Consider the following 14,154-nt stretch of genomic DNA (forward strand, 5'->3'; position numbering starts at 1 on the left):
ATCTGCAGGAAAATCTTTGTGGCATGAAGCAAGACATTTGCTGTACCCATAGCTTCACCACTCTGATCTCCATGATTCCCACAGAAAAATCCTCCAGAGACATAGCGGAACTGCCCCTCTAAGGAGGGGCCCCTCTTCTCTTGAATCTGATTTCCCTTAACATTTATCTGGCCCCAGTGACAGCTCAGAAACACACAAACTCTGTGTTGGTAAGAAAACTAAGAGGTCATTCATGTTCGTTTCTCTAAGCCCACCACAAGCCTAGACAGACTGAATGGCGCCCTTATTCCAAACCCTTCACGGTAGCCAGGATACAAAGTCTTCCCAAATTCCCTTGGAGCTCTCCCTTCTCTGAGTACACAAACCACCACTCAGTTTAGCGAATAAGACTCTCAATTCCAGCTTCTGCTTGTTGGGAGCTTTAGACATTAGCCTTTTTCCCTAATAAACTCACCTTCAATCTTCTCTTCTTTGTCCACTTTCTTCCTTTTGTCCCCACACCAGAACTCGGGGGATTTTGCACAATATTCTGACATACTGCATACAACAGGCAGATATTTATGTAAGTGGGGAGGGAAATATACTCTCAATACTCACAGGGCCCTTCATATATTTCAAAATACCAGTACTGTAACTGGCATCTGACTGGATATACCCAACAACCATTTTGTGCCAAAATCTCTGGAGAAATTCACAAGTTCACTTTGAAATAGATACAGAGACTCATGAACCCGACCAATGAAGACAGTATGACAAATACTGAGGCCAAAAAGTTTTGGGAGACACAAAATGCTTAAGTAAATCTTGTTTGGCATTGTCACTTCCAAACATCCATTACACATATGCACACACACACACACACACACACATACATATACATATATATATTTGAATAGAAAATAAGTTCACATTTACTGAAGCTGGATAATATATACATAGTTTACTCTTCTACTTTGTAAATGTTTGAAATTTACACATTGTCATTTTTTAAAATCTAAATTGCAGAATTCTAGGGCGCCTGGGTGACTCAGACAGTTAAGCATCTGCCTTTGGCTCAGCTCATGATCCCAGGGTCCTGGGATCAAACCCTGAGTTGGGTTCCTTCCCTGGTGGGGAGCCTGCTTCTCCCTCTTCCTCTGCTGCTCCCTCTGCTTGTGCTCACTCATCTGTCAAATAAATAAAATCTTTTAAAAAAATAAATAATACATGGGGCGCCTGGGTGGCTCAGTTGGTTAAGTGTCTGGCTTCGGCTCAGGTCATGATCCCAGGGTCCTGGGATCAAGCCCCACATTGGGGTCCCTGCTTGCCAGGAAGCCTACTTCTCCTTCTCCCACTCCCCCTGCTGTGTTCCCTCTCTCTCTGTCTGTCCCTGCCAAATAAATAAATAAAATCTTAAAAAAAAATAAGATCTTTAAAAAAAGATAATCTTTTTAAATAAATGAATAAATAAGACATTACAGAATTTCTAGAACAAACCCCAATGATCCATGCCTTTGTATGATCTCCTGCCCTTGAGTGTAGGAGGGACCTGTGAATATGATGGGATATCATTACTGTGATTAGGTTATTAAAGGGCACATTAGATTTTAAGAAGGGCAGATTTTCCTCAGAGGGCCTCACCTAATCAGGTGAGACTTTAGAAGGGTTGGGGCAGTTACAAAATGAGTTAAAGGGCACCTGGGTGGCTCAGTCAGTTAAGCATCTGCCTTCAGCTCAGGTCATGATCTTGGGGTCCTGTGATCAAGTCCCATGTCAGGCTCCCTACTCAGCTGTTCCTCCCTCTGTCTGTCTCTCATGAATAAATAAAATCTTTTTAGAAAAAATGAGTTTAAGTCCTGGGGAATGCCACATACAGCATGGTGACTATAGTTAGTAATACTAGATTGTGTATTTGAGAGTTGCTAAGAGAGTAGATCTTAGAAGTTCTTATCACAAGGGGAAAAAATTATAACTGTGTGGTGACAGATGTAACTAGATGTAGTGATTATTTTGCAATATATACAAATATTGAATCATGCTGTACACCTGAAACTAATATGTTCTGTCAATTTTACCTCAATAAACAAAAAATAGGGGCACCTGGCTGGCTCAGTTGGACACTCAGTTAAGTGTCCAACTCTCGATTGTGGCTGGGGTCATGATCTCAGGGTCATGCGATCCACCCCTGTACTGGGCTCCACACTGAGATTCTCCTCCCCCCACATGCACTCTCTCTCAAATAAGTAAATCTTTTATATATATATATATATAATATATATATATATATATATATATATATATATATAATAAATATAATAATATTAAATATAATAATAATTATATAATAATTATATAAATAATAAATATAATAAAATATATATAAATATATAAAATATATAAATATATAAAAATATATATATAATATATATATTATATATTATATTAAAATATATATATAAAATATATAAAATTATATAAAATATATAAATATATATATATATATAATTTTTAAAAGGGGTAAGGTGTGGCTGGTGCTCCTCCTAGAGATTTCAAGTGTGAGAGGGATTTGACAGTAAGGGAATTCTTCCATTCCAGCTTTGAAGATGGGAGGAGACCATATGGCAAGGAATGCACTGGCCTCTATTTGCTGAGAGGAACCCCACTTGATGGCCAGCAAGGACATGAGGACCATTATCCTACAACCAAAAGGAGTTGAATTCTCTTACAACCATGTCAGCCTGGAAGAGGACCCCAAGCTCCAGAAGAGAACACAGTCCGACAGACATCCTAATTTCCGCATCATGAGAATCTTAACAGAGAACCCAGTCACACCATGCTAGACTTCTGAACTACAGGCCTGGGAAATAAATGAGTGTTGTTTTAAGCAACTATTTGGCTAATTTGTTATGCAACAATAGAAAACTAAAAATCTCTCTCTCTCTCTCTCACATACACACACACACACAGTACAAACACAAATGCCAAACAAATGCCCTGTTCACTTATACTTTTATTAATAAAGACAACAAAAGAATGAGGTTTCAATATTTTATTCAAGTTTTACTTTAAGTGATGTTAATTACAGCATTTGAATGGGAGGATCTAATTCCACACAAAATGGAAGACTCTAAAATGTACCCATTAAACGGCTAAAAAATAAACTGAGTGGCGAGAATATAACAAGTCCAATTTCGATTCCGAGTGTTGTCACAATGCGATTACAGTCACAGAGACTCTTCCCAGCTCAGAGCTAGGACTCTTAGAAGCTATTTCATACTCTGGTGCAAGGGCAGAAAACCACAACATGAGAGGGAATTAAGTCCTGAATTATTGGCTTCATCACATCCAACTTTTCCACCCCCAAAATGGCACAAAAGAAACAGCTACCACACCCTGCAGACTACTTTTGGTGTAAAAGAGGTGATGGACTGGAGTGGAAACAGGTCAGGAAAATCTGTCTAAAAAAGTCTCTTTCAGATGAATGTGTACATTACCACCCATGAGTCTCTCCTTCCTTCAGAAAGGAAACCCAGTTCAATTCTCAAGACGTCATAATTTCATTCATGTACTCAATACCAATGAACAAAGTGCCTACAAATTATCAGCTTCCATTTGCAGCCATTTCTAGATAAAAAAGAAACCTGAACTCTATAGAGGGGGCCCCAAGCTCCTCCAAGTCTACAGCTCAAAGGACTTTTCTTGGAACTGGGTTTCTTCTGTACCTCTGAAAGGGTAACACCTTAAAGCTGAATCATCTTTAACCTGGAGGTCTAACATGATATTTAGCAATACTTGCATCCCAGACATACAACATTAAAAGGTACACTAAATTCTGAAGGTAGCTATGCTCAAAATAGTTTAAAATTAAACGATTGTACAGTATTCATTTATGCCTGAAATTCCAGTCCTAGACCAAGCTTGTGGCCACCAGCATTGACATTCTTGCCATCCAGCAGAGCTGATAGCGTCAGTTTGATACCTGCAGGGGGAAGAGTCCCAGGGAAAGGGAAGAGGGAGGAGAGAACAGATAAGAAAGGTCAACACACAGAAGAATGGTTAATATACGAGGCATCTCAAAGCACACTGGCAAGACCCCAGTGAATTCAGAACCTGCTTCAACTGTGTGTGATCAGCAAAGCAAAACCACGTGACCCATCAATGCCTCTTACTGATCACCACTGGACTAATTAATTGGTAGCCTGGAATGAGCTTATAAAACACTAATTATTATTCCACAGCCTACCCAAATCCACTTTAGGGAGTCCACTTTTCTTTGTCCTCTCATCACCCCCTGCTACAATAATCTCTCTACCACTGGCACCAGGCAGCAAACTTCTTCAGCAAAAATGCCTTGGAATGAAACCTAACCATGAATCAGACTCCACGGTCACACACTCAGCATGCACACAAACACAGACACATGCATACAACTAACTGATGTTTTCCCTACAATAGCTTGATCTGCCATCATGTACTCTTAGATTTCTAGAGCTCAAAGACCCAATTTGGCCAAACTAATGCCAAAATGGTACCATCTCTGTAGCTCTAAGACACCATGGACTGGTCTAGCTAACTGTGCAGAAGAAACCTGCACAACAGTTATACAGTGAGGATGATCTATGGGCTCGTTTTAAGAACCTGCTGGAAATAAGTATCAAGCATTATAAACACACTGGAAAAACAGAGGGGAAAAAATAACCAAAAGTGTAATGTATGTTAGCCCTGGCCTTTTTCTCTCCTACTTACTACTTCTAGTCTCCAAATGTTTTATAATGACTCTATGTCCTTTTATAAACACTTCATTATAAAACTTTATATATACTCATCTATAATGTATAACATAGGTATTATAAGAGTAGTAACATAAAGCAGCAAACCACCACCCCAATTTTTCTTTAAGAACTGATTTCATGAATTTGTACAAGCAACACATACATACCTGGCTTTAGGGTCTGAGTGTATCCTAAACCTATCAGGCTGGAGTTGTTCACTTTAGCCTAGTCAAGGGAAAGATAAGACAGAGTGAAATTCTCAAGTACTTCTTGTTTCCATCTCCAAAATGAGTAAGAACTCTGTAATCAACCAACCCTGGAATTCAGGATCAAATTCTTTTTCCTAATCACTTTGTTTATGGGATTCATTAAATTTAACATGAAATATATCAAATCTGAGAGCTAAGTCTCAGAAAAGAAACTCAAAGAGTCAACACAACTGTCAATTAAAAGGAAATTATTATTTAAATTTGATTTCTTAAGGTATAAATGCCCAATTTCATTTATACTGTGCAGAGATCTATATTTAAGTTATAACAGGTAAAGACTTTCATTTGTGGCCAGAGAAATATAAGCCTTTCTTATATGGAAGACTTTTTCAAAATCTGTTTATTAGGATAAGGGAAAACAGCAAATGTCAGATGGAATAATTGAGGCTCTTTTTTTTTTTTTTTAAAGGCATAACACTGTTAGAATTTTCCCTTCATGGGGGCAACTAGGTGGCTCAGTTGGTTAAGTGCCTGCCTTCAGCTCAGGTCATGATCCCAGGGTCCTGGGATCGAGCCTGGCATTGGGCTCCCTGTTCAGCTGGGAGCCTGCTTCTCTCTCTACCTCTGCCCCTGCTCACGCACGCTCCTCACTTTCTCTCACTTTCTCAAATATATAAAATATTAAAAAAAAAAAAAAAGTTTTCCCTTCATGAAAAAAGGAAGCAAAAATCATAGTGACATGAAGAAGGTTTGGCAATGCCATGCCTGAATTTAAAATGAACATTAGAGGGGCGCCTGGGCGGCTCAGTGGGTTAAAGCCTCTGCCTTTGGTTCAGGTCATGATCCCAGGGTCCTGGGATTGAGCCCCTCATCGGGCTCTCTGCTCCACAGGGAGCCTGCTTCCCCCCTCTCTCTCTGCCTCCCTCTCTACCTACTTGTGATCTCTGTCATATAAATTAATAAAATTTTAAAATAAAAAAATAAAATGAACATTAGAGTAAAAGAATGACTTAGCCAGTCACTTAAATTTCAGCACTTAGTGAATGCTGATTAATAATTAAGTTCAGGGGCACCTGGGTACCTCAGTCAGTTAAGAGTCTGCCTTCAGCTCAAGTCATGGTCCAAGAGTCCCAGCACTGAGTCCAGCGTCAGGCTCCCTGATCAGTGGGGGTTTGCTTCTCCTCTCCTGTTTGTGCTCACTCTCTCTCAAATAAATAAATAAAATCTTTAAAAAAATAATTAAGTTGAATAAAGCAGTTGGGTCAATAATGATTTTGCCCTTGTTCTTCTGCCTGAGTTTTAGGGAAATCTGGGCCTCTCTCTGGCCTCTTTCTTGTGAAATATGAAGAGGTCAGGAGCAGAGCGATCTCAAGCCATGAGAACACCAAGTCCTGGAAAAAGCTGAGGCTGCCAACGTGCATGTTTTCCTGCTTGAATGCTGTTTTCTGACCTGACAACTCTCATGAGAAAGAACAAAGTAGTGGGAAGGAAGATCTTCCAGCAGACAGTGCCCTATCTGGCTCTTCCTTTTTGCTTATCCCATCTAATTATTAAGGCCCCTTTTCCTTTGTTTCTAAGTGCTTGGAAAGGAGCCAGATTCGTTGCCATTTCAGACTTCAAATGGCCTATTTGTAAATTACATAAAGACCATCCTGCAACACGAGATTTCCTCATTCCACCCCAAAAGGGATGCAGCTAGTAGTGCCCTGTGACAACAGAGATGAGTTCAACAGGATTTAATGCAAAAATCGTGCAACTCAAGGGTCCGTGAGCAAAGCCACTGAGTCTGCATGATTACAAGTCAACTGCTAAATGCCAGGGCCTGGTTTCTTAATATCCAATACAGGAGGCAAGAGAATGAGAAATGAGAAGAAAAATGAACATTTAAACCTTCAGATTCATGGGGCGCCTGGGTGGTTCAGTGGGTTAAGCCTCTGCCTCCGGCTCAGGTCATGATCTCAGGGTCCTGGGATCAAGCCCCACATGGGGCTCTCTGCTCAGCAGGGAGTCTGCTTCCCATCTCTCTCTGACTAGCTCTCTGCCTACTTGTGATCTCTCTCTCTCATCAAATAAATAAATAAATAAATAAATAAAATCTTAAAAACAAAAAAAAAAAAAAAGAAAGAAAAGAAAACCTTCAGATTCAAAGTAAACCCCTTTACAGTGTGCAGGAACAAGGGATGATTAGAAGAGGAGGCTCCCCAGCAAATCATCAAGTCCAGGCCCCAGCACGTACCAAATGTCTGCCCCATTGGCCACTGACCTCTCTGAATTTCCCCATTTGTGCACAGAGGGTTGGGATGATTATTTTTTTGTAAAGGCACTTACCTCAAATGGGTTGTGTAAGAATTAAATACAGTAACCTACATATAATGGGTAGCACACAGTGCCTGGCACCCACGGTCAGCACGATTACTACTAGCACTTTTTCATTTCAAACTCTCTCCCAGTGAGAAAATCTCCAGCCCAAGCATGCAACCCCAGCAATCCAGAAGGACTCCAACCCCACCATCATGTGGCGCCTGGGCAATGCATGATTCCACAGGTACTCACCGAGAAGCAGGCGTCAGGGTCGATCTGATATTTGGCTGCTATTCCAAAGCGAGTGTTACTATTTCCTGCTGTCCAGGCCAGATTGACAGCGGTCTCTAACTTCTTGTTCACCTTCTGATAAATGGAGCCACCAAACTCTGTCCCATCGTTTCTGCAAACAAGCACAGCATAGATGCTAATCCACCCCCAAAGGCAGGCTGCAATTGGGCACAGCTGTCCAAGTCTAACAGAGGACAGGGGTGCTGTAAATGAACCAAAGTGATCACAAAACAGGTACCCACCCAATTAGGGAAAAGTCTGATAGGAATGGAACAGACACTGGAGTTGGGAGGGTTCAGAGGAAGGGAAAGGCTATCTGAACCATCGCCAGAAACACCCAAAGGCAGGAATCTCAGGCTGCATGGAACTTGAAGCTGGCTTCCAAAATATTCTTTAAAGTAAAAGCAGTGGGGCGCTTGGGTGGCTCAGTCGTTGGGTATCTGCCTTCAGCTCAGGTCATGATCCCAGCCTCCTGGGATGGAGCCCCACATCAGGCTCCCTGCTCCACAGGAAGCCTGCTTCTCTCTCTCCCGATTCTCCTGCTTGTATTCCCTCTCTCACTGTCTCTCTCTGTCAAATAAATAAATAAAACCTTAAAAAATTTAAAAATAAAAAAATAAAAGCAGCAACGGGGCACCTGAGTGGCTCAGTCAATTGAGCGTCCAACTCTTGATTTCAATTCAGGGCGTGATGTCAGGGTCATGGGATGGAGCCCCGAGTCGGGCTCCCCTGCTCAGTAGGGAGTCTGCTCGGGATTCTCTCCCTCTGCCCCTCCCTCTGTTCATACTTTCTATAAATGAATGAATGAATGAATAAATGCAGCAACTAAGACCCTGGGATTCTTGGGGGGGGGGGGGGTTTTGCTGTTGCTACTGCTAATGTTATTACTTTTATAAATGTGTCTATCATAACAATAGTAAGGAAAGAGAAGCAAATGAGAAGAGAACTCAGTCAGAAATGGTAAGAAAGGCTGGGCCACTCATATTTTTCAGAAGGCAGTTATAGCCCTTAGCACCCCAGCTACAGCCACTGCTTGCTGCAAAGACACAGTCAAAAGCGACCTGGCCTCCTGGGGGTACAGTGATGACATAAGAGTTTCACTGCAATTCCAACTTGTTCACCTGTGTGAAACTCTTGGCCCAAACTGCCGGTATTTGCAGTTCTGATGCAATGAAAAGGAGCTACTTGGTGCATTACAAAATGTCTCTTTCAAAAACAGAATGAAACCCAACTGGGACAAACTCCTTCCTCTCTTCCAAACACACCATACTGACTCCAGCTTCTGGAAATATCCCCCTCCACTTCTTCACATTCTTAACATGAAAAAGTTCCGCCTCATCACTTTGGGTGTTTCAAGTAGAAATGTCACCGGAAACTGGTAAGGCACAGCCTATGTGCTGTGGAATTCAGCAAAGGCCTTAGAACTTACTAATCCAAGGACAAATTCTTGCTGATTCACTGCTAACTCTGCTCCTCACCACTACACTCTCCCTGAAGTAGACGCTCATAAATACATTCTAAATGCTGAAGTTTTCCCTGAAATTCAATCATACAGACATTGTGCTTCCAGTAAGTACAGGTTTAGCCCAGGCAACCCCTGATCCACATGGCATCCTAAATTCTTCAGAAAATCCGAGGATGTTACAAAATAGCAGCTTGTCCTAGATAATAGATTTCTGAGTGATTTTAGTATAACTGAAATTGGAAGTTTTTCTTGGGTTCACATGTTTGTCCAAAAAAAACTGTCAGTTTTTTAAAAATATATTCTAAAACTGGCAACACTGCCTTCCTGTACTGCAAGCTCTCAAAACCATAAACAGAGGGAAGTCATTGTTCAAATCCAACTATATAAAGCACAAAGAATCTCTACTACACATCGGGGCCTCCACGCGCACCAGGGCAACCCGGATTAGCCGTGTCAGCTGTTCCTACACCAGCTAAAAATAAACCATGTCCACTTATTTTAAAATCAGGTACATGAGGCTCAGGTATGTGGGGGAAACAGCTAATAGCCATTGTTCTTCCTAGAACTGGTACCAATTTCCAATTCCAAACCAAGAAAAACTTTCCATTTCAGTCAAAACTCTAACTTTAAAAAACCCTTCTATTACTTGCACTATTTTTCCTGTGACACTTTTGTATGCTACCTTTTTTTGAATTTACATTTTTTTTCTTTACTTTTTTTGGTGTACACTTCTATGGATTTTAACACATGTGCAATATTTGTGTGACCACCACTATAATTAGGATACTGAACAATCCCATCACCCCCAAATCTCATTCCACCCCTTAGTAGTCACACACTCCCACTCCCAGCCCAGGAAACCCTGGACTGTCCTTCACTATGGTTTTCCTGTGATTTCCTAGTTTTAAAAAATTCAAAAATTATATTAATATCTGTTATATTATATTCTCTTATGTCAATTATATTAATTAGAATAGTGTTCCCTTATCTGCAGGATGTATGTTCCAAGACCCCCAGCGGATGCCTGAAACCACAGTAGCGAACCCCTGTATATACTATATTTTCTCCTATACATACATCTCTGAGACAAATTTAAATTTAAAATATAAATTAGACATGGTAAGGAATTAGCAACAATAACTTCTAATTTTTTATTTTAATAAAATACAACTATTGTGGGGTGCCTGGGTGGCTCAGTAGGTTAAAGCCTCTGCCTTCAGCTCAGGTCATGATCCCGTGGTCCTGGGATCGAGCCCCTTATCGGGCTCTCTGCTCAGCAGGGATCCTGCTTCCCTTCCTCTCTCTGCCTGCTTCTCTGTCTACTTGTAATCTCTGTCTGTCAAATAAATAAATAAAATCTTTAAAAAAAAAATACAACTATTGTAACAATACAATAACAATACAATACAACAACTATTGTAATAGAAGTTATATGAATGTGGCCTCTCAAAATATTATATTGTATACACCTTCATATTGTTTTGTTTTTTGGGAGGCGGGAGGGGCAGAAGCAAAGAGAGAGAGAGAATCTTAAGCAGGCTCCACACCGACATGGGGCTCAATCTCACGACCCTGAGATCATGACCTGAAATCAGAAATCAGATGCTTAACCATTTGAGCCACCCAGGCAGCCCAGTATACAACCTTCTTGGGATGATGTGAAATGACAAATGCCTACACGATGGGATGAAAGTGAGGTGAATGACACAGACATGTGACACAGCATCAGGCCACTACTGACCTTCTGACAATACATCAGAAGGAGATCATCTACTTCCAGACTGTGGCTGACTGTGGAACTGTCAACCGACATCGTGGAAAGTAAAAGGGCAGAAAAGGGGGAACTACTGGGTAAAAATTCTTCAAAAAAGTTTGCAAATGGAAATGTTATTAGATCTTTAAGAAGTCACTTCTTTAGTGACCTCTAGTGGGAAGAAAGAAAATTGGTAAAGTTGTCCCCCAGTTGTGCCATAGGTTAGTTTCTCATGCCTAGGGGATTTGGGGCTGAAATGTGCATTTCCATTCACCTAAATCAGCAGCACTCCATTTTAACTCCCAAGATTGATTACAAGGGGCTCTCTAACCTAATCTGCACTTTTCTCTCCCCTTCATGTACTGTCTGGTAGGTAATAAACTTGTGCATGCTATGCCATGTGGAAAAGACACTATGCAACTGAGATCACCATTCCCTAACCTGTCTCTCAGATCTGCATTTCATTTACCACAGCAACCTGACCTCAGGCATCACACAGAGAAAAAGACAGTGGCACCTCTCCCTGCCATTTTGTTACTAAAATGAAAGGTGCTTAAATGTCCACAAAAGGACACTAGCAGGGAAGGGACTCTCCTCTGGACAGACATCATGCCACTGCTGTAATTGAGCAGTCATTCTGTGTGTACCAGTGACAACAATGACAGTCTCTAGAACACAAAGAACCTGAGCCACTTCAGGAAATGGGCAGGTGGGAAACAGAAAAATATCAGCAGGCCATTTGGCTCATCTGATTTCAACACACTCTAAAGTGATTAAAAATTGAGCTTGAAAAGCCATCTCCCTTCTGCACACACTCACACACCACAATCACATACACTTACACGTTAGTGTGGAGCTGGAATTCGTCAGTCTTGTAGCCAACCGCGAAGTTGCTCTGGGTCACTCGAGACTTCGCAGTCTCGAAATTCATCTGGTAGCCAGCCAGCCAGCCCTCATAGCCCAGCACCACAGCGCCCCGGACTGAAGGACCGGCAATGTCGAAATCCACATCGCAGCCCAGGTTGATGTGCTCCCGCTTATACCCTGTCTTGATTTTTGCATTTTTTTTCCTGAAAGAAAAGAAATTGTATTAAGATCACAAGCTAACTCGCCTTGCAACAACCATACCCACAAGTACAAAAAAAGCATTGTTTTAAATCCCAGTTTACATACAGGGATAGGAGGCCAAGTGAGGGCCCAGTTCTCCTTTACACAGCCTCTAGGGCCCATCGGCAAAACACTAGCTCTCTAACCAGAATCCAGTGTTCAGAAATGCCCCAATAGGGACGCCTGGGTGGCTCAGTTGGTTAAACGGCTGCCTTGGGCTCAGGTCATGATCCCGGCATCCTGGGATCCCACATTGGGCTCCTTGCTCAGCAGGGAGCCTGCTTCTCCCTCTGCCTCTGCCTGCCATTCTGTCTGCCTGTGCACACACACACTCTCTCTCTCTCTCTCTCTGACAAATAAATAAAATCTTTAAAAGAAAAAAAAAAAAAAAAAAAGAAATGCCCCAATAATGAAGTGAGAACAGAGGCTGGAAAAGCGCTAAGTAATTTTCTTTTACTAAACTCTCCCTATGCTTAATGTAATGGTCTACACAGGCATTTATTAGGGAAAATGCCACCATGTAATTATGAAACAGATGTTTCTTTGCTATTCTCTAAGACTAGGAAAAAGACACGGTGTATCTGTCATGAAGGCAGCTATCTAAACAGCCCCTTTTAAGGAGATGGTTGCTTTCTTACTTTGTGGCTCACTTAGTAAGTAAAGAAAGTAACAAATACTAGATAGATCCCTTCTAAGTAAATATAACAGATAGCTTTTAATTCAGTATTCAAGAGATCCTAATGAGTATATTTCAGAGACCTGGATACTGACCTGCAACCTGGGGCCCTGCAGTCATGGGGGCTAGGGAGCTCTGCAAGACAGGACAAGTCTGTGGGTCTTGTCTGCTAATCCCAGATCTGCATATATGACCAGATTGGTGCCTCCTGTGCCTACTACTCAGGAAAGGTAGGTGGACTCGTGTCACCTGCAAATATATTACCCTGCCTTTATCAACATGGGAGACAAGACCACACCTATCAAATAAAATTTAGACTATTTTCTGTTATTCAACTACAAAATGGACATCCTCCCACAGCAAGCTGCATTCTCTGCAGAGATCGGGATCTACACAGCCTTGCCACCCCAATCTCATTCACAGTGAGATTAAAACTTCATTCCCAGCACCCAGACTCTGGACTCTAAATACCAGTCTCTCCTAAAAGGCACCAGTGTCCCTTGGAGAAACAGCAGACTACAGATCAGGACAGGGTGAGCTTGAAGTATTTATCAAAGCTACCAAAGACTACTGGGATTGGTGCACAATGCCTTCAGAGCTAGCCTGAAGAGACTCCTAACGGCTTCAAACATGTAACAATGAGCTCATCTTTAAGAATAACACCAGCAATGGATTGAAACATGACAAGTATGTATAAACCTATGCATTCATTCATAATGACACTTAAAACACACACAGAAGTCATCGTCAGAGACTAGAAAACCAAAGTGTTACTTCAAAACAATAAATTAAAAAGGAAGCAAACATTTTCCACCATTCCTACCCTAACTCTATCTCAAGATAACCCATAGTTTATGAGAAGTTTCTTTTTATTGAAATATTCTAGCTACTACATGAAGAATGAATGATTAAAGTAGAATTATCACCAATTTGTAACCCCTAATGAATGAATTGTGAATAGCATCAACTTTAACATACAAAGAACAAACCACGCCTTCTACATCCAAGTCACGGAAGCATAGAGCACCACTTGTATTTTACCACCCCTACCAGGAATCTAAATGTAACAAAGCCTCTAGACTTACCCATTCACAGTAAACATGGGGGACAGAGGACAAGTTAAATGGCACCACAGAGATGCAAACAGCAAAATTTAGTCTATACGTAATCTTACGGGACAAATGATCTAGTTTCAATGAATAAATTGCAGGGGAGAGGGAGGAGAAGAATCTAAAACTTAAAGAGATTTAAGGAGCCACAGGAAGCAATATTTGCAATTTTGCATGGACAATTTTTGAGTCTGTAAAAAAAAATGAAATCATGTAAATCTGATCAGGCTAGAGATTTAAAAATCAAGGAATTATGATTAATTTTTTTACAATGCAATCATACTGTAGTTATACTTTTTTTTTTAAGATTTTATTTATTTATTTGACAGACAGAGATCACAATTTCACAGAGAGGCAGGCAGAGAGAGAGGAAGGGAAGCAGGCTCTCTGCTGAGCAGACAGCGTGATGCAGGGCTCGATCCCAGAATCCTGGGATCATGACCTGAGCCAAAGGCAGAGGCTTTAACCCACTGAGCCGCCCAGGTACCCTGT

At 41.2% G+C, this 14,154-nt stretch overlaps 1 protein-coding gene across 2 annotated transcripts in view; it reads right to left on the reverse strand.

Moving 5' to 3' along the window:
- Positions 1-3,013: 3,013 nt before the first annotated feature.
- The window catches only part of VDAC1 (voltage dependent anion channel 1), a 29,276-nt gene continuing 18,135 nt past the window's right edge, over positions 3,014-14,154 (reverse strand). For both annotated transcript variants that reach the window (XM_047730433.1, XM_047730432.1), the window contains exons 6-9: positions 11,613-11,840; positions 7,514-7,664; positions 4,919-4,976; positions 3,014-3,958 (exon numbers count right to left, since the gene is read on the reverse strand). In XM_047730433.1, coding sequence (XP_047586389.1) covers positions 3,867-3,958; positions 4,919-4,976; positions 7,514-7,664; positions 11,613-11,840 — 529 coding nt within the window. In that variant the 3' untranslated portion in view covers positions 3,014-3,866. The remainder of the gene's footprint in view (positions 3,959-4,918; positions 4,977-7,513; positions 7,665-11,612; positions 11,841-14,154) is intronic.

The sequence above is a fragment of the Lutra lutra genome, chromosome 5 (genome assembly GCF_902655055.1).
Source record: "Lutra lutra chromosome 5, mLutLut1.2, whole genome shotgun sequence".
NCBI classification, from domain to species: domain Eukaryota; kingdom Metazoa; phylum Chordata; class Mammalia; order Carnivora; family Mustelidae; genus Lutra; species Lutra lutra.